A 23,569-nucleotide genomic window follows, 5' to 3' on the forward strand; every position below is an offset into this window, starting at 1 on the left:
TTAGACAGAGCCAGGCTAGCTGTATCCCCTGTACTTCCAGTCTTTATGCAATGCTAAGGTAACAGGCTGATTGATGTAGATATGTGTTATCAATCTTCTCATCTAACTCCCGACAAGAAAGCGAATAAACTATAAGCTATTTCCCCAAATGTCTAAATATTAATTTAAAGGAGAATTTGATATGCCACAACTCTGTGATCAATCCTTGGGAACGTTTGATCGACAAGCACACACACCATCATCAGTTGACGATAAAAGACGGAGGCAGGCAAAAACCAAAGGGCCTTCATGTTGACATAGCTCTTCTCGACTCTAAAGGCTTACCTTATTAACATCACAAGAGCCGTAGGGCAGGGGATGGAGAGCCGGGACATGAATAATAGCTATTGAACTCAGCTGAAGGGATTTTACTTGGAGCGGTCAGCCTTTATTTTGTAAGTATTATTGTTGGAGGGCGAGGACTTCTACTGAAGGACTGAACTTGTCCACAGGGGCATGGCCGTTCCAGCAGAAGCACAACTGAACTTCTGAGCTTCATGCTCTGTTGTTGTAACCTTTCTCGCTCTTTCTCTCTTTCTGATAATCTCTCCTTCCATTTTCACATATTTCTTCTGATATAGGCTGTATTAACGCACTGATATGGACAGTAGACACACTGCAAATCAATGCCACCCGATCCAAAGCTTCTGGGCTCTATCAGCTTCCTTGGCATTCACTGTGAAGATTCAATGAACTCTGCGCCGTGGTGAAGGTCTTTATCTGGTAACAGATTTTTTCTCCCTGGTCTGAATTTCTAAGAAATCATTACCATAATTCTCTAACAAAGAACATTAGCAGAAAAGCCAAGAGTCAAATGATCTTATGAGGACCAGATGTGATTCCGTGGGTATCCATGACCATTATTTACTAAATCTTTATGTTTCCACAACACAGCTCTTCAAAGCTTCAACCGATGCCAGTACAGTTTATTCAACTACTGACTGTGCTGTCGCGGATTTGTGTTTGGTCATGTTTGTATACCGTCGTAATTACGTCCAGATTTGATCCGACCTCATGCATGGTTTAAATTTTGAACTTGAGGAAGCTGCAGAGTAGTTTTTTCATCAGCTCTGTCAGCTGCTTGCATCACCTGTCAGTTGCCGGTGCTGTATTTCAATCACACCGCCTACAGCTTTGTGCATAAAGAGGCCTCAGAAGTCTGAGCCCTATGACATCAGTAGCAGCATTGTTTTATAATCCTCCGGGGGACAACACATTATTTCCTCGCCCTGTATTAACACGCTGCCTTTCATCACAGACACTCGTCTTCTAATAGAAACTATAAAGGAAAGAAAAACCAAACAGCTCTCTGTCGGAGCAGAGGGGGAGGCTCCGGTTCCAGGGAAATGTGATGCGCTGGTGCTCCATACATGATGTTTGATATCTGTGTATTTGTGCTGCAGAGACTTGAGTTGTGCCAGAGGCCGGCATGCTGCATTCAGCAGAGATGTGGGTGCAAACGGGGGGGACCACATTTTGGACAGATTTTTTTTGTTGCCCAGAGAACAGACCATGGTTTCCTGGAACAATGCAGCTGATGAGAGTCTCTCCAAGGAAAATAAGGCTCTGACATCATGGGTTCTTAAAGCACACAGCTGAGCCAACACTCTCTGCTATAATCAAGCCTCAGTGAATTTCCACTGTCGACTGAAATTGAGAAAGAAGGAGAATCTCCTCCAATGGTTAAGACCCTTTTTTTTTTAACACATGCTTTAATCTAACTGCTAACATTCCCGTTGTAGTGCGCGGCTCACAGTGCACTTGTTGGACTCCAGTGTCTCCATTTCCTTTTACATCTTTCCTTGGCTCAAGATAACAATAAAATGTGACACAAGGCTACTTGTAAATTTGTCATGATCAACTCATCACTAGCCAAGACTGGATGCTAGCCTCCGAATATGAGAATATTTGGGATTAGAGACAACAAATGCTGAGTTGACAACAGGAGGAGCAAAAGTTAAACCCAGCTAAGTGAAATCATGTGTGTCTATTGGGGGAAAAAATGAATGGTTGAAGACTGATGAAGCCTCACAACCACTTTTCCTGTAAAACAACCAGTAGAATAAGTAGTACAATTGGTGAGTGTAGTAAAACAGACCACAAGGTCATTCAAAAGACAATTGTGTGCTTAAAATGAGGGGCTGAAGAGTGTGGAGAGATTGTGTTTCAGGGCTCAGTCCAAAATCTGTGTCCTTAGATGCACTGGATCCCGAGTGCACGCAGATCAATGGGAAACGGATTGTGTTCTTTCCAGAACCATCCTGGTCCTTGAGGTTATTCAAACATCTTTGTGTTGTACTCCTTGAGTCACCATGTAATCCAAAATTAGCACATATAAGAGGATAAACAGAACATTTCTAAGACATCCTGACATTTGTGTTATATTACATTATAATTATTACAACTGGATGATACTGTACATCCATATTCACTTTGATAATTGGCTTATTTGTGATGGCTTGGTTACCCGCCACTGCCCAGACCTCTCTGCACACAATTTCTCCCTGATTTATTTGAACTCTAAATCTTGCAAGCTTGCAGCCTGCCATTGGACCATTAGGAAGAGATAATTGATTCTGTATTAGTCATGGAGACGGATGAAATAACATCCAGGATGGCCAGGATGACCTGGACCTCGCCAACCTCCCTGCTGCTCCACATTTTGATCTCTGCCGTCTGCTGTGCGCTGGCCAGAGAGCCAATTTATCATTGTTTGATTGTTGTCCCACATACATCAGTTTTTAAAAAGTGCTGACAGAAAGTAAGTTAGAGCTTGGTGCTGTCACTGCGAGCATCCTCCAAAGAGCTGAACATGCAGCCATGGCCTCAGGGAGCATCACACCCCGGTGTGTTTGCTTTGGCAGACCCCACCACCTCTTAGGAAGTATCACTTTGTCATTCAGCACCCACTCAGTTTAATACTGCACAATGCACAAAGCTTCAGCTTGAGTTACGGCTTCATCTATAGCCAAAATAGCTTAAAATATGTGTACATGCTCAAGAGAGACAAACCTCTGCTTTGCAATTATATGCTGTTTATGTGTCGGAATCCACAGGGTTCCTCATACAAGCTGAATAGAGTTTACCAGTGTGAGGTTGCACAATAGAGGAGTCTTTTAAGGATGATGAGTGTACAGTGCATTCAGAAAGTATTCAACCCCTTTCACTTTTTGTTATGTTGCAGCCTTAAGCTACAATCATTTATATTCATTGTCTCTATCAAACTACATTTAATACCCTGTAATGACAAATCGGAAGGATTTTGGAACGTTTTGCAAATGTATTAAAAAGAAGAAAAAAAACACTGACAGTATTCAGATCCAGTACTTTGTTGAAGCACTTTAGCCAGCAATTAGAGCCTTGAGTCTTTTTGGGTATGACGTGAAAGTTTTGCACAGTTTTTTTTGCAAACTCCAAGGAGGCTTTCACAAGTCTTTCACTGAGGAGAGGCTACCATCTGGCAAGTGACCATCGGGTTCTTAAAACACCTCTCTTAATGAGGCCCATCTCCCCCGATTGCTCAGTTTGGCCGGGCAGCCAGCTCTAGGAAGAGACCTGGTTTTTCCAAACTTCTTCCATTTAAGAATTATGGCCCCCACTGTGCTCTTTATTTTCAATGTATGCATTTTGTGTAGCCTTTCCCAGATCTGTGCTTGACAAAATCCTGTCTCTAAAGCTCTGCAGGTCAGCTGTGAGACCTTTATATAAACTTTAGTAATCATGTCCAATCAGTTGAATTCACCACAGGTGGACCCCAATCAAGGTGTTGAATCTTCTCAAAGACGATGAAGAGAAATAAGAAAAAACATTGAGCTTAATTTCAAGTGTCATAGCAAAGAGTCTGAATACTTAGAGTCGTGATATTTAAGTTTTTTTTTGTAGCAAATTAGCAAAAACGGTATTGTACGTGCATGCTGCATGAAGAAAAACTCTCCAGCCATTTCTGTGATGTTGACAAGTGGTTTATTCAGCAGGAATGGTGAACAATTTGTCAGTATTTTGTTTCTACAGAAGGCAATCGAGCACCATGAATAACAGCGCTGTAATCAAACAGTTTCTTGGACTTCTCAGGAAATGACATTTTCTCATTAAACACCTCACAGAGTGGTGAATCTCTCACTCCCACATTTTAGACTTTATTGATTTATATTTCATACAAGTGACAAACAGAGTGTTTGAATGATTCATAGTCAACACGATTTAAAGTTGGCTGCTGCAGCTTTCTTAAAAAAAAACAACAGATACACAGAAAGGGACTTGTCTGTCTCACTTCGCTATGCATTAAATTATAAGCTGTTTTTCAGGTACCAGATACAGTGTGTGAATTGATGTCTTTGGTTTGTACTGTATATCTGAAAGTCTGGGGGAACCGGAGTTGTTCTACAACCAGCTTATTCTTTATTTCAGCCGCCAGGCCGACTGGTAATATAGTTTGTAAGGAATAGACACCAAAGTAGGCTGCATATGTTGATCATTATTATCATACAGATAAAAACACACTTTTAAATTAATCGGTGAAAATAAGTTTGAATTCAGAGAGTTTTGTTTTGGTCAAAATAAATTAAACTCCTGGCTTATTCCTAAAGTGAGACTTTGTAACATTCTGAGGGAATAACACATTCTTCCTTTAACAAATTAATTCATAAGCAACAAAATGCACCGTTGCTCAATTCGGCATAGTGGCAATTCAATTTTGCCACTATAGCTTTAATTGGTCTGGTATGACCAGTAGCTTATGCAGGCTAATGTTAGCTAACGTTAGCAAACTTAAAGCAATAGTTTGACATTTAGGGAAATACGTTTATTTGCATTCTTGCCCAGAGTTAGATGAGAATATTGATAACACTCTCATATCTGTAGTCTAAATATCAAGCTACAGCCAGAAGCCAGTTGGCTTAGCCTATCATAACTACTGGAAACGGGGAAACTGCTTACTTGGCTATCTTGCCAACTAGCACTTCTAAAACTTGCATGTCAACACACTCATCTTGTTTGTTTAATCTGTTAAAAAAAAAAAAAAAAAAAGCTTTTCTTCTGCTTAGCTTAGCTTGATCTTTTCGGCAAGAAAGTGAATTTCCCAAAAATGTCAAACTATTCCTTTAAGCTAGACACTGTGTGACACTAATGAGTAAATGTGCTGATATTATGGTTGTTGTCTACTTGTGCTCCTGTTACACTCCATTTTAGTGTGTCACAGATGAAAAGATAATGTTGTCTGACTCACAATAATCTTGGGAAATGAAGGCAAATGTTTTATTCCATGATCCTGTAATTACCACTTGTACACGCTGTTCAGTAAAAGTTACGTAGTCTCGCGTTAAGTGTTTTTAATAATCAATACCTTGGCTTCAAGTGAGGTGCATGTACACACACATCTCAGGACAGACAAAAGCACACCATGACTTTTAACAATCTTAATACAATTGGAAGAATCACAGTTCACAGTACTTTTGTCAAGTTATTTGGCATAAGGGATCTATATTGAGAAAATAATTCAAAAACAGTAGAAAAAATAGCATTTTGCCTTCTTGGGACCACAACATGATATTTTCTTTTTTTTTTTTTATCTCCATGCATTCACAGATTTCACACAGATACATTTACTCGCTTACACTACTACCTTATTGAAACAGCTTACAAATAAAAACACTATTAAAATGGTGGCCACAAGGCTGTGCAAAAGGGAAGACCTCCAATGTAAGCCCTGCCATCTGTCTGTATTAGCCATCTCTTGCAAGTAACAAACTACAAAATAGCACCATTATACAGTGGATAGGATTCTGAATACAGTTTTGTTATATGAAACCATCATGTACAATGAATGATAGGTATGCATAGGTTAACATAAATGGGAGTACTGTTTGATTATACACAGGCAGAGGAGGCAGAGATGAGATGTCTTGGGTGGTTTGTGCGATACAATTACTGTAAATCCGCATGGAGGCTTGAATAAACAGCCGTGACTGTCAGTCCTCATGCAAGGACTTCTCAGAATCGGCTTTTCATGAAAAGTGTGTGTGTGTGTGTGTTTGTGTGTGTGTGTGTGTGTGTGTGTGTGTGTGTGTGTGTGTGTGTGTGTGTGCTTGACCCTTACTCACAGTTACACAACTCTCATTTACACTGTGGGTGTTTTTGTACGTGTGTTTTTGTAGTTATATGTGTGCTGCATCTCATATCTCCAGAAAGACTTGTCATTTTGGTTTGCAATATTTACCAAATCATTTAATCTGCATGTTTCTCCAGTGGACTTTGCAACAGATGCTGTGGATTTTTGTTGTACTCTCGCCATGATAGCAGATAATGCAGTCCAAGCGACAACTGAAGTAGCAAAGTTCTCGGCCTCCCTAAAAGACCAAAATATAACAGGCCAAGATCGATCAATTATTTTAACTTCCCATCTACGTGGCTATTCTTAGAGTCTCTCCTTCTCTTGCTTCAAATTTAAGTGTTGACAGATTTTGGAACATATTGTTAGTTCTTTAAGAGAACAGGAAAAATATCTTTTTTTAGAGTGCTTGTTGACTTGCTGTGACTAAACTTTCATGACTTGCACTTAACCTTGAACACAGGCCTCCACTTAGACTCAAATGTTGATCACCGGTTACTGGATTGTTGACAAAAATCTGATTTGGCCACGACAAACATTTTACCTGATTGTTGCTATTTGACTTATTCCACTGATTTATGCCAAATGCACTTTGAATCCACTGAATGACCCATTTCTTGCAACCAAACAAGCACCGTGCACTGACTGGCCAAAAGACCTTAATTCAATTTAGCTTCTGATTAATTAGTTTCTGTTTTTTTGTAAAACAGGCACAGTCTTGGTTTTATACTTCCCACCTTCCTTAAAATCCCCTCTAATGGTGTTTGATCTTTTGTTATAGAAGTCCGTCAAGTCCTCAAGTTCTCAACACTTTCTGAGGCTTAGGAGGGATTTGGATAGGACTCAAACCTTCAAGGGACTCCAATTAGACAGACAATCTCTGCCTTCAGGAGTCAATGAGAAGTAGGGATTTGGGCTCAAAGTAAAATAACTATAACAATATTGAAAGTCTGATAATGAACCACCTGGTCTTTGTCCTTTGAAGCAAAACCTTGTTTTTGCCTATTAAAAATATCTGCAGTAATGCATAGTGCATAAAAACAAACTAGGTAAGATAATCAGATTTTAACTGGGGTAGAAACTGTTATATGTGACCGGTGACAAAGTATCCTGTCTAACTTAGTGAATGAATCCACTCTCTCAGACTGAAAGGATTTACCTCCGCAAAGTTCAGGGGACAGGATGGACCACTCATTCTCAAACATAGCCTGTCGCTCACGGATTGGCTGAAGCCCAGATCCGTTCCCACCTTTCCTGGAGCCAGGGGATGCTGCAGCTCACACATGGAGGTATAATAAGCTCTTGTTCATGTCTCAGCAGCTAAACTAGTCTGTTACATTGCATTAACAAAGAATTCTTCCCGATATGGAATGGTGCAGTGTATAAAATAATCACAAGATCCCTCATCAAACCCTTAAACACCACTTAGCTCTCAGGTTTCAATCATTTTGAAGAGCTTTTCGGACCTTTGTTAGCATACTTTTTGTTTTGTTTTACAGTGAACCATTCCACAGGGGTACCAGGTAAGGCCACTCCCTTCTCTCTTCCCAAGTCGCTGGGCATTTGTCCATTCCTTCTTTCCCTACATTCGGTAATTTCTGCCCCCAGTGTTGCCTCGACTTGAGTTTTTCTGATGAACTTCCTGCAAAAAAAGAGAAGCACATTTTAGACCTGTAGCTGAGACACAGTAGACAGGATAAAGTGAGCAAGCTTTGGGAGAGATTTGGGTCTGAAATCTGCATCTGCGTTCCTTGGATGGTAAAAATAAAACTTTGTCACAGAGTTAATAACTCTTCTAAAGTCAAAGTCAATGAACAGATGAGTGATGTGTAAGCCACTGCACGAGGAGATACACTAAACGTGATATGCTTGCTTCATCTCCGGACCTTGCATGTGTCAGTCTCTTTATGGTGAGATGTCAGCACATAATGTACAGTAGTAGAGTGGAGGTGCCTGGGGAGCAGGAGTGCCACTGGGTCTACTACAAAAAACACTTAGTTCCTTCTCTTGCTGCTAATGGTTTTCTTTTTTGAGAGAAGGGTAAAAAGTTCACGGTCGAATCTTAAAAGGATCACACTCTCCCGCAGGTTGGCAACTCGAGGATGAAACAGAGTCTGCATTTAGACCTCACGCTTTCTTTCTTTGGCCAAGAGATTAAGATTTCAGAACAAAGATTGTTTAAATTAATCTCTCTCATTTCAAAATAAAGGTTGCACTGCTTTTGAAGCACTTGAAACTCTGAATTTCAGAGTTGAGGGTTAATAGAGGTTCAAATGACTAGAAGAATGAAAATACCAATAAAATGAAATTTAAAAAAAAGTATCCACTGGCATGCATACCTTGAAGGATGAATGACTATGTCCAGGTAAAGGTCTCTGTGGGAGGAAAATGAAGCCACTTAAGTTGGATGAATTATTTCGTCTTGCTATACAGTAAGCTGCTAGCAAACTTGAATCTACTGACCCCTTAAAGTAACAGTAAGTAACTATAATTAGATGAGAGGTTTAAGCCCACCCTGATGTATGTTTGCTAGCATGTAACTACAACCATCAGCTAGTTAGCTTAGCTTAGCATAAAGACTGGAAACAGGGGAAAGCTGTTTGCCTTGGTCTATCAGAAAGTGCACATCTTTTTTAATCCTTCTGTTGCCTTTGGGTCAAATTTGACCCGTTTTTCAAAATGTCTATATCAGAAATATGGGTTTCCTTTTAACTACCTCATTTTAATTACCCAAAAATAACATGGATGATTCCACACATCGCGCTTCGCGAGTACAACAAAAGATCAAATCTCTACTTTCATTGACTTTTTGGGTGTTTTATAAAAAAAATTGCATCTGAAAAAAAAAAAAAAGTTTCAAAACCAGACTGAACATTGACATTTACCCTTCTGTAATTATCCTTCCTTTAATAGGAGTCTAAATAATTCATAATTTCTGCTTTTTTTTAACTCAAGAATTAAGTATAATTTCCTATAAATGAGGTTTATTGACCATGAATTCCAAAAATGCAGTAAATGTAAAACTAGTGGTAATAAGTTGGTGTTAGTGGTGTTTGTACATGGTAGTGAAAACAAGCGTTAAACATAAAAAAAGAGCCAAAAATATTGAAAAAAGAGACAAAAGTGTCGATAAAAGAGACGAAAACGTCAGATGATAAGTACATGGTCGAATGGAAGACAACACAAGGGTTAAGTTACATTAATTATCTTTGGCTATGCTGGCTCTGTCCAAACATAACAAAATCAGACCTAAAGATCACTGATTAACACATTTTATCTTGTTTGTTTAATCCATATACATAACTGAATGTAAAATGACAATTTTTAGTTCAACAGAGGATTATGTGCAATACTATTTCTTGGCTGTGCATCTGTGGGTAGAGCTAGGCTAACTGATTCCCCTGTCTTTATGCTGAGCTAAGATACCACCTGCTTGCTGTAATTTCATACTGAATGAGCACATATGTGTGTGTTGTATCAATCTTCTCATATAACTCTCGGCAACAAGAAAAAAAGCAACAATTTCTTTAAAATCTCAGGATATTATTTGTGCATGCTTTGACAGAAGCTACCAAAACAATTTGGTTCTATTTTTTCTTACACATTTCCTGATGAGTAAATCTTTTTTTGAGTGTATCTGTTTGGTGCTATGCTCACCTTCTTGTTTTTTGTCTTGTCTGGCTGCTGTGCTGTCCTACGCTCTGTGCCCTTGTCCACTTTGTGCCCTGCGGTACTAACCTTAGGTACTCTCGGCATATCTGTGTGGCGCTGTGCACGCACAGAGCGAGCAGCCTTGCTAGTCTTGGCAGGTGCACAGTACATCTCCAGGCGTCGCAGCTCACAGCTTTGGAAGCAGCACTCGTCCACAATGCCACGTGAGCGCCGTGCATTGGGGCCATAGCCTGTTGGTTTACCTGTTTGAGAGGAACAGCAGAAGGAGTTAGTTAGTTTTGGCAACGACATAGCTGGTCATTTCTGCTGAATCTCTGGGTTACAAATTCCTTCTGTGCTGTTTTTTCATTGTTCAAACAAACTGCATTTAAAATGCTATAGTCTTCTTCTTCCAAGTCTTTTTTTACCCCTCTCCAAAACCAAAAATACAAGAGCAAAAGTGTAAGGAATGAATCAAACAGCGTGTTTATCGGCTCTAACGTTAGCCACAAACATTAGCATGTCCGGCTTTCTAGCTTACTGCTCACAGAAGAAAAAGCCAGCATTACTTCCAATACCAGCAGCATTTTATACTACATTATTTTGTGGGGTTACAAGTTACGTAAATAAAAGAAAAGCCCCGTTCATGACCAAATCCACTGTGTAGTATATCCCCACTGTGTCTTGGACGCTTTATAGGAGTGTAGGCTAAAGCTATAGCTGCTCTGTCATGCCTATTGGATGAGGGAAAGTTTATACTCCAACCATGCCAGCCAAATTTGTGATCTCAGGTAACTTATTAGATTATTCTTTTCTCTGTAACATGAAAAGTGAAACCTACATTTTGAAAATACGCACAATAAACCATAAATCTAACCTCTATCTTGCTTGTCCTTAAACTTAGCAGCTAAATTGGTTTTTATTGGAATGAAATAGTCTTGTGTTACATTGTCCATGTTCCCTTAGCCCTATGTTCCCTCAGCGCTAACCCTAAACTGAGATGATCAGTATTACTGCAGCAATGAATACAAGGTCACATATCCAAAACATAAAATATGACCGGGTTGGGTAAATCTGCTTTTATTATTGTAAGCTGCACATGTGCTGTGCCACAAAGGAAAGCTTGACAGACGTAGTGACAGTAACGAAGGGGGAGGGGGTCTAGCGAACCACTATCTTACTCTGCTTTATATCTTTTAACAGAATTAATCAAACTAATTGCGGCTAGAGGCCAGCCACGATGCTTGTAATAAAGTAATGATAAGGGCCAGGTCATGGGTCTATTTCCTCTGATACATGAACAGCCTTATTGACATGGATTTCTTCCGTGTATAATTTACAGTGTATCACATTGCACACTATAGACTCTTTTTGGCAGCTGCTTCCCTGTAAAAAGGGGGCCGCAGTCACCAAAACGTTGAGAATATCACGCTCAGCCATTTTGGCACAGGTATCTTTTACACAGAGGCTCGTCCAGTGAGGCGAAACCACAAGCCCTCTGGGCCTGATCAACCTGCAGAAACAGCAAGGCGGGCTTTGAGGCCGCACCCCTGTTGGCAATGTACCACTGTTCATTCACATTTTCATTTGGCAGAAGCCTGAGCACCCTGGAGTCTCTCTGGTAAAACATGGATGCTGAAGATGGTGGCATGATGAGTACAAGGCCAGTAGAGGTGGAAATTGTGTTATAGTCTTATTATCACTGAAAGAAATGGGTAAAACATTATTTAAAGTGTGATACTCAGCTTGTTGACTCAGTGGCTACATCAAGTTACCAAGACGCCAATAGTCACTTCCTTTTTCAACTCCCTTAACCCTCAACCCACCCTCTTTTGGTGGCCTTAGAAAAACGCAGACTCTCCATTAACAATTCCCTGCTCACCTTGAGCAACATAGCCCTGATGGGCTTTTCCCTGTTACCAAATAAAATAATAATAATTTAATATGGCATTTACAAGGAGGAAATGCCTTTCCCTCTCAGAGTTAATAGCTCTTGGCTCAGAAGCCTGCCAGTGCTGACAAATTGCATTAACTTCTGCTCTCTGTCTGCCTTGTCCTGACAATGTTGTTCTGGACAGAGAGCAGCTTTCATTCAGAAACAGTCAATCGGGAGGCTTTCATGTTGCACATCAGGTAGAATGATGCTAAAAATACACTGTGCACCTGCATTATTTAGGGAACAGAAGAACAGGATTCACCCAGATCTCAAACTGCCAAAAGGGATGTGTTAAATTAAATATGTAGATGACAAAAACCCTAATTTAGCTTTTGACATTTTTATTAATTCCAAATGCACTGACAGCTACACCTTTTGTAATTCATTCTTTTCAGTCCTTTCAGTCATCTAAACCAGGGATCTTCAACAAGAGGTCCAGGACCCTTGGGGGGTCCTCAGAGTCAATGCAGGGGGGCCTCCAAATTATTGTCTTAACATGAATCAAACATATTATTAGCAAATATAAATCCCCGCTGATGATAGGCTTACTGGCCTATAGCCTAGGTAAGATATCCATCCACAGATATAGTTAAGGATTCAATGTGCCACATTGTCACATTAAAACATGATTTATAAAATCATGCCAACAATTATTAGGCTATTTTAATAGCTTAGTATTCTATGCAAAAAAAAGGTGAAGGCCGCCCTACGCGTTGTTGTAGGCCCAGTTTAATATGCAATTTAATTTCTACAATATAGCCTATGTAGTCGGGGTTCCCTTGGCTTAAAAAACGTTGAAGACCCCTGATCTAAACAAACAAAATCTGCTATTCCCTCCCTGTGAGGCATATCAGTGGGACCAGCCTTGGCAGCTATTTTAACACCTGATGTCAAGAAATTTAGAAAGAGAGAAATGTGACGTTGAGTCCTGGCTGGGGATTATATAATGGCTGCTGAAAGCCAAAAGCGGGGCCATGCCTCGTTGCCTGGCCTGTTTTTCAATCCCTCCCAATAAAGCCTTACAAATTAACATCCGCTATTATTCTGAAAATAGCTTGCAACCCTGCTGCACAAACAGCTGGAAGGGAGAGAAAAATCAGCTGGCACCAGTTGTAACATAGGATAATCAGCTCGGGCAGGTTTGAGAAAAAACATGCATATCATAATGAGGTCTAAAAGCTTTTAAAGGTTTTAAATGCTTCAATTCCATGGATAGCTGCTGTAATCCTCATAAACAACGAGTTGTTTGCTGTGACTGTTGTTAAATAAGGGTAAACAGCCTTTTGTGCCAGTGCTTCTCGCCTCACGGCCCTCTGCTGTTTGAAATGGAGTCTGGATGGAAGATGCAGAGATCACCCACGTTGATAAAGGAGGGTTTCAGGTCAGATTAGAAAGCGTGCGTCAGCATTTGAGCCATCGTGAAGAGGCAGAATGCAGAGTTAGAGTGAGATTTTTGTCTATGATTTATTATGTTCAAGGGGGAAAATGGCAAAATACTTTCTGCACATTTACATTAAGAAGTTAATGGCTATAGTAGCCCAACTAGAGAAAGTTAATTTAAAGGAATATGCCACCGAAAATCTGTATGTGGAAAATTTTGAGTATCAAATACAGGATTAACATGTAGTTCGAAAAGGTTCATAGCCTGCTTCTTTGCAGAGGACGTCAATGTGTTAAAACTTCTCAAAGCGCTCCTTCAGCATAATCCACTTCTCCCATCTTGATATGTATATGTAACACTTATAGTTTCTCCGCAACACGGTTAAATTACCGTACATCTTCAATGTTGCGAAGCACTGCCAGAAGTAGCATAATGTGACGTAACTTGAAGATCGAGGCTTGGAATAAAGAATTCAAGTCCAGACAAATCGGTAGAGTACTCGCAGGCCTGCGTTGTAGGGGCGTGTTGCTTTGGATACCGGTGAGACAACGAAATACACTTGAGGAATGCTAGTTGGAGTAAAAACATCCATGAGTTTGAAAGCTTGTCAGATGCCAAAACACTTTTTTGTGTTATTTTACTACTACGAGAAAGGACTTTACAACGTTGGAGAGTTTTTATGTTGATTATCATTCTACCCTCTGCCTCGACGACATTCACGTTATATGTATGCATGTACATGTATTTGACTGACCAATGCAGCACCTCGCCGGATGATGTCGTACTGACTTACATTTTTGCTGGACGACATTGCATTTTCTTTGCCGGAGCTCTCACAGAGGTCTCATTGAAATGAATGAGGGGGCTGCATGTTTGAATGGCCTTATGCTGCAGCAGTGGTTTGAGGACTTCCTATGGATGTTTTGATATGTTCTGGCACATTTATTTTCTGTTTTCCATAACACACAGTCACCTTTGGAATAAATTGTATCTGCCATGAATCCAAGCTGACTACAGCCGTCATCCGCCACGAATGAGCCGGCTACGAACTTTCCAGGACCACCTTTAACATGTTTGATACTACAAAGAGTATTCCTTTGGAGTGCAAGCATTTAACCAAAAACTATGCAGTAGCACCAACTGTCTTCGACCTGTCAAATTTGACTAAGTGTTTCTTCTGATGCCACCGCACTGCTCCATCTTACATCGTTTGGTGTTTGACAACCTCAGCACACATAGTGTTCATTCCTCCAAGGAGCGGCACTGGAGAGAGATGGCTGGATTCCCCCATTCCAGAGTGGCACAGAAAGCATCTGAGTTTTACAGCTTGGTCATGGTCAATAAAAACCAGTGGATTCTTGGAGCCTGTGCACTGCTCTTCCAAAGTGTCAAGCAGTTTACGGCTGGGCAGGGACTATAAGAGCTGCTAAAGTACTGGAAACTACCTCTTTATCACTGGTACCACAAAGAGTTTATGGCATGAGTGAAGTGTTCCTCACATTACTGCGCCACTAGAATCTTAGCCAAAGGCCCGGCCACTAGATTTAAGTGATCAAAATGGATTTATTCTAAGACATCATTTAGAAATCATTGAGTTATACAAAAAAAGATCCATGGGCTAATTTTTTGGGCTAATTTTGAAACTAAGCGATTATAAAGTGATAACAAATGTATGGAGTTCTTTGACTTTGATAGCCATTTAATAAATTGGGCAAAGATATGTGGAAAGATTTCTCAAGTGAGATTATAAATAACGAATGTTAGAATCAGTCACGGCATCTATTTTTCTTGGTGATAGAAACATTAGCAACCCAAATTTGAAATGATAAGAATGCTCACATTTTTAAGTGAGGCTCGTCCTTTTCTTGTGTACAGTGGGAATGCAAATAGTTAACAATTTTGAGTTGTATTGAAAGGTGCGTAGGATCAAAAGTTTCTGACTGTGAAGGAACCAAAAAACCCTGCACACTCTCGCTCCCATGTACCTGATGAAGGTAAAATCAAGGTCTGAGGTTAATTAAAGGATCCCAGTGATCCTGGATTCTTTGGTGGCCAATAGGTATCAATAAGATGTGTTATTATCAAGGGGGTTAGAGAGTGTTGCCCCTTGTCGCCGTATCTAATTTTAATGAAATGTTGGTAATAAAGTGAGTACAAGTGATCAATAGTGTGCAGTATTCTTTGCTTCATTTAAAAATGGAATGCGAAATAAAAAGATGATTTATGAGACTACCTAAGGTGAAGAAGAAAGAATGTAAAAAAAACTCCAGGATAACAACTATGAACCTTGGTGATCTCTGCACTAATGCAGCTAGATATATCCTCATTTTTCTTTGTAGAGGTCCTACATTATGTGATTGGATTAAACGGATGAAGAGTCTCAAATGTAAAGTACTGTTTAGTCCCAGAGTGTCCTCATATCCCTCGTGTCTCAACTTCAGCTATGTGTATGTACAGATCTAAATCTGGAGGACGCCTGCCTTTCCTTTTCATGAGATGCCTCTTTGTTCCGACGAGCAGTAATTCACAGAAGGGTCAGAGATTTTTAGTTCAGGTCTTAATGGGAAAACGACACCTTTTCTCAGTGATGGAGAGGACACAGGAGGTCTTTCTTCAGATCTCAGTGCCTTCCGCTGTGTGTTCAGATCCAATGTAAAACTAGGGAGGGGGGAGGGAGGGGAGAGGGTGTCCTGATCATCCTGTAATCCACATAATCCCCTGCTGCTGAGGGACAAGGCCTAGCTAAGTGTGTGTGTGTGTTTGAGTGTGTGCATGTGTGCGTGCATGCATGTGACGTGCTTTTGCACATTCTACCTCTCCAGCTCCATCGGCTTTGAATAAAATTGACAGGGACTAACACTGAAGGGGAAGTCTTATCAATGGCTGCTAAAAGCAATTTCCCTCTCCTTTCCACCTTCAACTCACATGCCATCAGTACAAGCCAAAACACACACAAACACAAAAAACGCATTTCGTATTTGGCTGAACTTTGTGTACCAACAATTAGCTCTTGGCCCAAAATGATGGATTATTCCATCTCGTCGTAATTCAAGAGAGTTTGCGCATCATTCATTTCACAGAAATCAACAGCAAGATTAAATATCTCATGCTCACTGTAGAAAAAAATGTGAATATTTTAGCATGAACTGATAAAATATGAAGTAACTTAGGACTGGGAGCCACTTAGCACTCACACTTTAGCCAAAAAACTCCCATTACAGATCTGATTCATGGAATGAACATCGCAATGAAATCACTCCATGGTCCTGCCTGCTAAAGCATTACAAAGACAACTGAGGATTTCTAGGTCAGGTTAATAATTGGAAAAACTGACTACGGTTGTGGGTTTTTTTCTGTTTCATAGACCACAGTTAGTTTCATTACCTAAAAAAAGAAGAATTTCCACCAACTTGTATTTAGCATTTCTATCAGGGTAGGAAACCTGTAGACTTAAAATGCAAGTGTGCTATTTTACTGGTGACATGCGTAAGGTGGATTGGCAAAAGCACTTTTAGCACAGAAAGCCCACTGTCGTTGCAACACTGTCTCTGGACACATTATCAATCAGAGGGCTGCCAAGTTCAACACGGCCAGACTGAAGGGGAAGAGTTCAGGGAAAAGAGCACGCCTCCTTTGGCCAAGCTGTTACGCTGCCGGGTCCCACAGACGACAGAACCCAAATGGATTCTCCAGATATTTCTACGCAAACAGCCACTGGTACATGTGGCGACCAAAAGAGAGGAGAAAAAGGAATGACAGAGAGAATATGAGAGAGCGAGAGAAACAGAGGAAGACAGGGAGCAGTATATTTTCCAAGGCACAGCACCCTGCTGCTCAAACCTCGAGCTTTTTCAGAAAAAGGATGGAGTGTTTGTGAAATATACCTCTTTTTCAACACAGGAAAATGTGGCATTGATAGATGGATGGTGTGCAGTTCAGTGACTGCACAGTGTAAGGTAATGCGGGAAAGATGAATACATTCCCCATACCACAAAAAGGTCTGTTCCTGTTTAAAAAGTGTATCCTGCATGAGGATTCATGAGTTACATTGGCCTCCGTTTAACACTTTCTCATGAGATAAATATGGACAGTAGTGCTGCACTTCTTTAGCCCGTGAGAAACATTCACAAAGCTGTAGTAAAACTCTGCTATCAGTAGCCCACACTTTGTCACATTATCACATCATCCAATCTCTGGACACCCTCATACCTTGTCAAAATCTTGAGCATTTCATCAGCTTTAAGCTACAGCTGCATTGGGACCATTTTGCAAACCTTCAAACTAAGGTACAAATCATTAAGATGGGATTTACAAGTGAGCAAAAAATGTAATTGCAATCACCATCTAAGAAGAGAATGCCAAGTCCTGTTGGTGTAAAAGATTTGATACTTGCATCATGTAGACGCAAAATGTGATGCATGATTTACTAAAAAGCCCTCTTTGATCACATAGTCCATGGTCTTCCACTGTCTCTCAGCCTAAACGAAGAGAACATGGTCATTTACACCAGAGAAGTGCTGCAGCAGAGGGAATCCAAACGACCAAAAAAGTCTTAACTGGCAGAAAACTGGCAATTGAGAAGGCTGTCATGACCACTTGTGACCACAGCATGTGGGTGCTGCCAGCAGCATCTGGACGAACAAGACTTGCAGCTTTGCAGCAGCTTGGTGACTCTCCAACAAACTCTCTGGCAAACACCGTACAAGGGGCCCAATGCAGAGAATGATGTTGACTGGTCTTGGAAAAGCTGCAGGCAGGGGTGGAAGAATGTGGCAGTGGGATGGCGGGGAGCAGCAGCAAGGTGCATGGTGACACGATTGCCAGACAGAAGGTTGATATTGGGTGTTTCTGCAAAAAAACTTTGGATGGCGTTCAGTGACATTTTGGAATGGTCTATGCCACATTTCTTAAAGTATTTCTGCAATGTCCATGCATGGCAAGAACAATAATTAAAGAATTAGGATTAGTAGGATAAGGGTTAGGGTTAAGGGTTAGACTAAGTTTTAGGGTGTGACTGAACACAAACTTTAGTAACACCCCCATTCCCAGTTCCACACCATCACTTTCCGTCTAGCTACATATAGGAAACACTACTTTCTTCATTGGTACTAACAGTTGACATTGGACATAAATTGCGTGCCACAAATCATCCAATAATTCTTAGCCATACTGGGCTGTGCATGGACAAGAAGGGAGCATGCATGCAACGGACCTGAGAGGTCTGTTGGTGCAGCCCAATATAACTAGGAAAATACATCCATATTAGACAACAATTTACTGCACATCCAATGTCAATCTGCAGTGCCAATACAGGAAGTAGTGCCCTCTCTATGTAGGCACATGTAGCATGGAGGTTGGGGTGGTGGATCCAGATGTAGCACGTCTGGCTGTCATGCAGGAAACCAAAGTTTGTGTCCCATCACAGCAACAGTTCATTTTTTTTATTTACAAAAGCCACAGTCTTTCTCTACCCTTAACCATACTATATGTTGTAATGCACACATATTTTTTTAAACGTTGGCATTGGATGTTGCACTGGATTAAATTATCCAGTATAAATGTTCTTGTCTGGCGATAGTGTTGGATGGTCAGAGCTCTGGGAGGCTTCTCTGCCCATTCAACCTCCTCTGAGGCAAAGCAGAGCCATCACATCACATTCGCTTTAAGAGAACAATGTCGGAGCACATCTTCAGCGGTCTCGTAAAAGGATGCTTTGTTGGTACCATGAGCAGGTGCTAAAGGCTGTATCACAAACACAGGCACCCTCAACAACAAAAAATTCCACCGAGCACGACAGGTCACTGATTTGGTTGAAATGGGGAAAAAGGTCTCAGCTCATGCAAAAACTGCCATTTGGGCTTTTCAGAAGAATCAAAGAGGTGAAATGCTGACGTATAGAAAGGTAGATAGTAAAGTAAATGGGCTGTTCAGGAAAGGATCGGACTGAGAAGCCAATCACACGAAGATGTCCAAGAATCAAGAGCACCACATGCAGGCATGTGCTGCAGCAGAGGATATAGGCCATCAAACCCCTGAATGAACTGCAGAGTGGGCTTCAAAATGGCTATATATCCAGCGGATTATAACGGATGAAATTTTGTACAGACCTTCATGGTCTCCAGAGGATGAATCCTTACGACTTTTTCTCTGGCACCACCATGAGGTTCTGTGTGGAATTTCTTAATAACTACTAGATGGATTTACATGAAAAGTGTCTCTTTAAGGATGAATGGTAATAACTTTGGTGATCCCTTCAATTTTCCTATAGCGCCATCATCAGGTTAACATTTTAAAGTTTGTCCAATACTTTGGATTATGACCAAATACCTGCAAAATGACATTGCAATTTGGAATATAGCTCAAAGCACAGTTTTGTACAAATACAGTATCCAGTCTCACAGAGCTGCTAGCATGGCTGTCGACTACTTTGTTAATATCTTACCAATAAAATGTACTATTTTTGTCTTGTAATGGCTTTATATTTGCTTTACTATACACTGGCCACTGCTACATTATCCCCCTGCTGTACTGAGGCTGGGATTCAAACACTGCCCCCCTCCTGGCCCCTAATCTTCCATCAGTCACCAAGTTCTCAAGAAGGTGTATCTACAAACCACTCGAGGTTCAGGTTGAGGCGAAAGCAATCAATTACTGGAAAAGAGAACACTATAGATTCTGCTGATTTCCCGCAGAAATCTTATATCTTCTTTTCTTTTTTAAATTGGCAGCTGACAAAGTCTACCACATGTGGAAAATCTTTCATAACTTTGGGACCGAACCAAACCATTAATAATGGATTATTATGTCAAAGCGGCACAGGAGTCACAGGGACAATCAATTATTATAGCCATTTTAACATGACATTTGGGGAGATGTGATGCTCCTCCAGGACATTCTGTGCAAATTGGCTTAATTGGTGGATGTCAGCCAAAGAAATGTGAATAATGAGGTTAAAAACCTTGGCTCTGTTGTGTTTTGTTGGCGATACTGCTAATGTACTGTCACGCTGCTTGTCTCTGACAGAAAGATCAGGATACATGTCCTGAGAAACCCTGGCAGCTGGTGGAACATTGCACCTAACCTAGGTTGCTTCATATATCCTGCGCTGTTCTGGGCTGGGTTGTACCCTTAATGGAAAAATCTGAGATTTAAATCCTGGATTGTTGGTGGAGGGTTTTCTTTGGGTCGCTTTCCCTTCTCTGGTGGAAAAAAGAAAAAACTCCACAGTAACATTTAGATTCTACCCCTCCTTTTTCTCAGAGATAGTCAGCCAAATTCCACTTAAAGCCCTTTACCAATGAGCAAAACTGGGATTCACCACCAAGAGTATAGGTAATTATCATTATTCCACATTTACATTAAGTTTGCTTGTTCAAAATCTGGGCTCCTGTCCATCAATGAGAATGGAGCATAAAAACAAATGTGCAGGGATGAATGTGAACTTAAAGAAAAGATGTAACCGTGGAAGAGGAATGAATGAAGGAAGAAAGGGAACAATAATGCAGGGAAAGGAAAGTTGAGACAAGATGTCAAACTGGCTGCTTTTTTATTTATGAGCTCGCTGGAGGTGGAGAGCTCTGGGACAGATACAGCCAACCATTATGAATAAATAAAAAGGTGCACTTACTGAAATAAAAGCCTCTCTCTCCACACACAAACTGCAGCGTGTCGACCAGCTCCGCCCCGCACAGGGTCTCTGGGCCCGCCCCTGTTGCCGTCGGAGTCAGGGTGAGGACGCACAGCAGTAGTGAGAGGGTGTGGCTACAGGAGATACAGCACATCGCACTCTGCAGCACAGGGAGAGAGGGAGAGCTTTAACATATCCACTGCTGTTAAAGCCAGAGCATCATCAGAGAGAGATTTTCATTGAATTTAAGCAGGGGAAGTTATACTTTTAAAGTCACTGCTTTCATATAGGCTACTGGCCACTGAGCAAATCTGCTGTGACAGTTGGTGGCTAAGTGCCTTGCTCAATGACACATCAGTGATGGCAACACTAAACATTTTCCCACATAAGATTGAACCCAGTAAGCTGAAGACTTGTTTCCCTAATTTCCAGACTTTCGCTCTGCTAAAAAAAAAAGGAAATAAAAGAAGAAATAAAAGTGACCGTTGCCACAGATGGTAACTTTACAGGAGTTTGGATATGTGGAGGAAAATGTATTAAATCCAAACTACCACTTGGTGCCAGAGTCAAACAGGAGGCTGACCAGCTCTGATGCTCCCGAGCGCCTGTGCGCAGCCGAGCGCGTCCAAATTGAAAACACACTTTTCTCCTTATCATCTCGCTACGCAGCCCCTGTAGCCTACATGTCCTCATAAGTTAATAACAATCCATATTAATCAATTACATAAATAAAAAAGATCATTAATCACCAATTGGTAATGAGGCTTCATCATTTATCCCTGTGCCAAAAACCAGCTGTCAGCGCATTGTTAGGCACAGAACTACACCAAAAGTGCTTCAAAATTCAAAAAGCAGAATAAGAGATTCAAAAAGCGCCAGGGATCTTTCTGATCCAAACTGTGAGATGGAAAACGGCTCTCCCGCCAAACCCAGCCGAGGAAGCTGAGTGGGCCAAATATACATAATAAAAAGAATAAACACAGGACACTATCCATCTACATCACAACCCCAACCGTACGGCCCCGACGCCCTTCATTATTTCACGTTAAGCTCTCCTCTCTCTTTACCTGCGAACCCTTCACCCTCAGGTTCGCAGGTTAGATATTTAGCACTTAATGATGCAGACTCAGCAGTAAATACTTTGAAAGTTGCAGAGCTGCATTGGGACTTTCTGGTGAAAAAGAGCGCATGGCGCACAGAAGCCCTGAGAATGAAAACCCATTCATCCGAGCAGTGGAACTCATGCACGATTCATGTCAAAATTTCCAAAAGGAAAAAAAAAAGAGTCATTTAAAGCAGAAGGTGGACAATCTCTTGTTAACTGTTGAAAAAGGAAATATCATCAAGACATGCAGAACAGTTGCTCTCTAACTGAATAAAAAGGATAAAAATCAGAATAAATCCACATTTGTCATGCACTTAAAAAGCAGTAAAACAATCAAACTTGTTTGAGTTGAAACTATAGGTAAGGATGCTCTGTGCAAATACTGAGCAAGGTGATAAATATATAGTGTCAAAGGAAAGCAGGTAAGTTACCTTAAAGACATCACATAAATGCCACTGAAAGGAAAGAGCGCTAGACATCCCCACGGGTCTCCGCAAGACAAAGCCCGGCGAAAATGAACTTGTTTGAAGTCATTAAAAACGGGGAGAAAGAGGATGAGATGCGGGCAATGTCACATCTCAATATTCCGACTTTGTTCCATTGCGCAGGCTCGTTTTGGAGAAGTGAGATTTAGCGAACAGGAGACGGATTTAGAGAGAAAATCCCTCACATTTATCTACATTACACAGACATTTTCAACAGGAAACAGCTGGGGCAGCATTTGCCTCCTACTCGTCCTAAGTTATTCATTAAGGATTTTGGGCACATATTCAAATAACGTCATTTCTCTTTTTTCTCTCAGAACGGGATTGGATTTTGATCTCTCTAAGACTTGGTTAGTAGTTCAGATCAAGATAGAAAAAGCGGTGCTGCCCCACCAGCAGCAGCTCACACTTACTTCTGTGCACTGAATGCTCATGAAGGAGAAGTTAAAGACTAGCTGGAGGTTTGATATGACTGCTGGTTGTTGTGCATAATTTGGCACTGCGGTATTTCAACAGCCCTTCTGTCCAAAGTCTGATTTGATTAACTCAAAACTAAATCATTAAAAAACTTTCCCACTTAGTCACAAATGTACTACTACCTTGAATGTCCAATAAAAACAAATTAAAAAAGCTAAATACATGTGAATTGGAGTGAATATGAAATATCCATGAAATTATATTGTAATACAGAGCAAATATATAACCTGAGATAACCAGAAAAGCTTAATCTGAAGTCCTGCTCTCTCTAAACTTTGTGCTTATGTGCAGGATTTATTCCTTTTCTGCACTTTGTTTCTGTAATTTCTTGTCAGAAATAAGTCATTGCTCTGGTGTTGAAATGGAGTCAATACATGCAGGTTTGTTGGCAAATGAGATCTGATGACATTTGATGTGTTCAAGAACTGAGTGACAGATGTGAAAAAAAGTGTGGAAAAACAAAAAAAAAGTGCGCATTTATGAGGAAAAGGACATTTATTTCATATTTTAGCCAACCTCCTTAGAGCAAACTACAGAGCCGGATGCTGTAGTAAGACTTGATGGCACCCACTGTGTAGAGCCACCCACCCTCATAAGTTAAAGTGAGGGACCCAGTGTTCCCACTGTGCCACGGGGGAAAAAAAGCCCCTGCAATGACAGACCACAGCTTCACACGAGGCCAGGGCTTAAAGGGACTTGTTTCCAGCAGGAACAGCATTTCAACACTGATCCAAGCACTAAACATGAGATCAGTCCTGTGAC

The 23,569-nt window shown here is 40.8% G+C and overlaps 1 protein-coding gene across 1 annotated transcript; it reads right to left on the minus strand.

Moving 5' to 3' along the window:
* Positions 1–3,985: 3,985 nt before the first annotated feature.
* Positions 3,986–22,739, minus strand: igf1 (insulin-like growth factor 1). Its single transcript, XM_031313442.2, has 5 exons — positions 22,277–22,739; positions 20,741–20,900; positions 9,803–10,059; positions 8,485–8,520; positions 3,986–7,787 (listed from the first exon to the last, which is right to left on the minus strand). The coding sequence occupies exons 1-5, from the start codon at positions 22,322–22,324 to the stop codon at positions 7,728–7,730; spliced, it is 561 nt and encodes a 186-aa protein (XP_031169302.1). The 5' UTR covers positions 22,325–22,739; the 3' UTR covers positions 3,986–7,727.
* Between the last annotated feature and the right edge of the window lie 830 nt (positions 22,740–23,569).

The sequence above is a fragment of the Sander lucioperca genome, chromosome 20, assembly GCF_008315115.2.
Source record: "Sander lucioperca isolate FBNREF2018 chromosome 20, SLUC_FBN_1.2, whole genome shotgun sequence".
NCBI classification, from domain to species: Eukaryota; Metazoa; Chordata; class Actinopteri; order Perciformes; family Percidae; genus Sander; species Sander lucioperca.

What these genes read in the sequence shown, in the direction of transcription:
- igf1 (XM_031313442.2), bottom strand. Translation starts at nt 22,324, where the DNA reads ATGTCTAGCGCTCTTTCCTTTCAGTGGCATTTATGTGATGTCTTTAAG. An exon ending in AGAGAGAGGCTTTTATTTCA is followed by an intron (nt 10,060 to 20,740) that starts GTAAGTGCACCT and finishes CCTCTCAAACAG; the next exon opens with GTAAACCAACAGGCTATGGC. An exon ending in ATAGTCATTCATCCTTCAAG is followed by an intron (nt 7,788 to 8,484) that starts GTATGCATGCCA and finishes CTTTTTTTGCAG; the next exon opens with GAAGTTCATCAGAAAAACTC.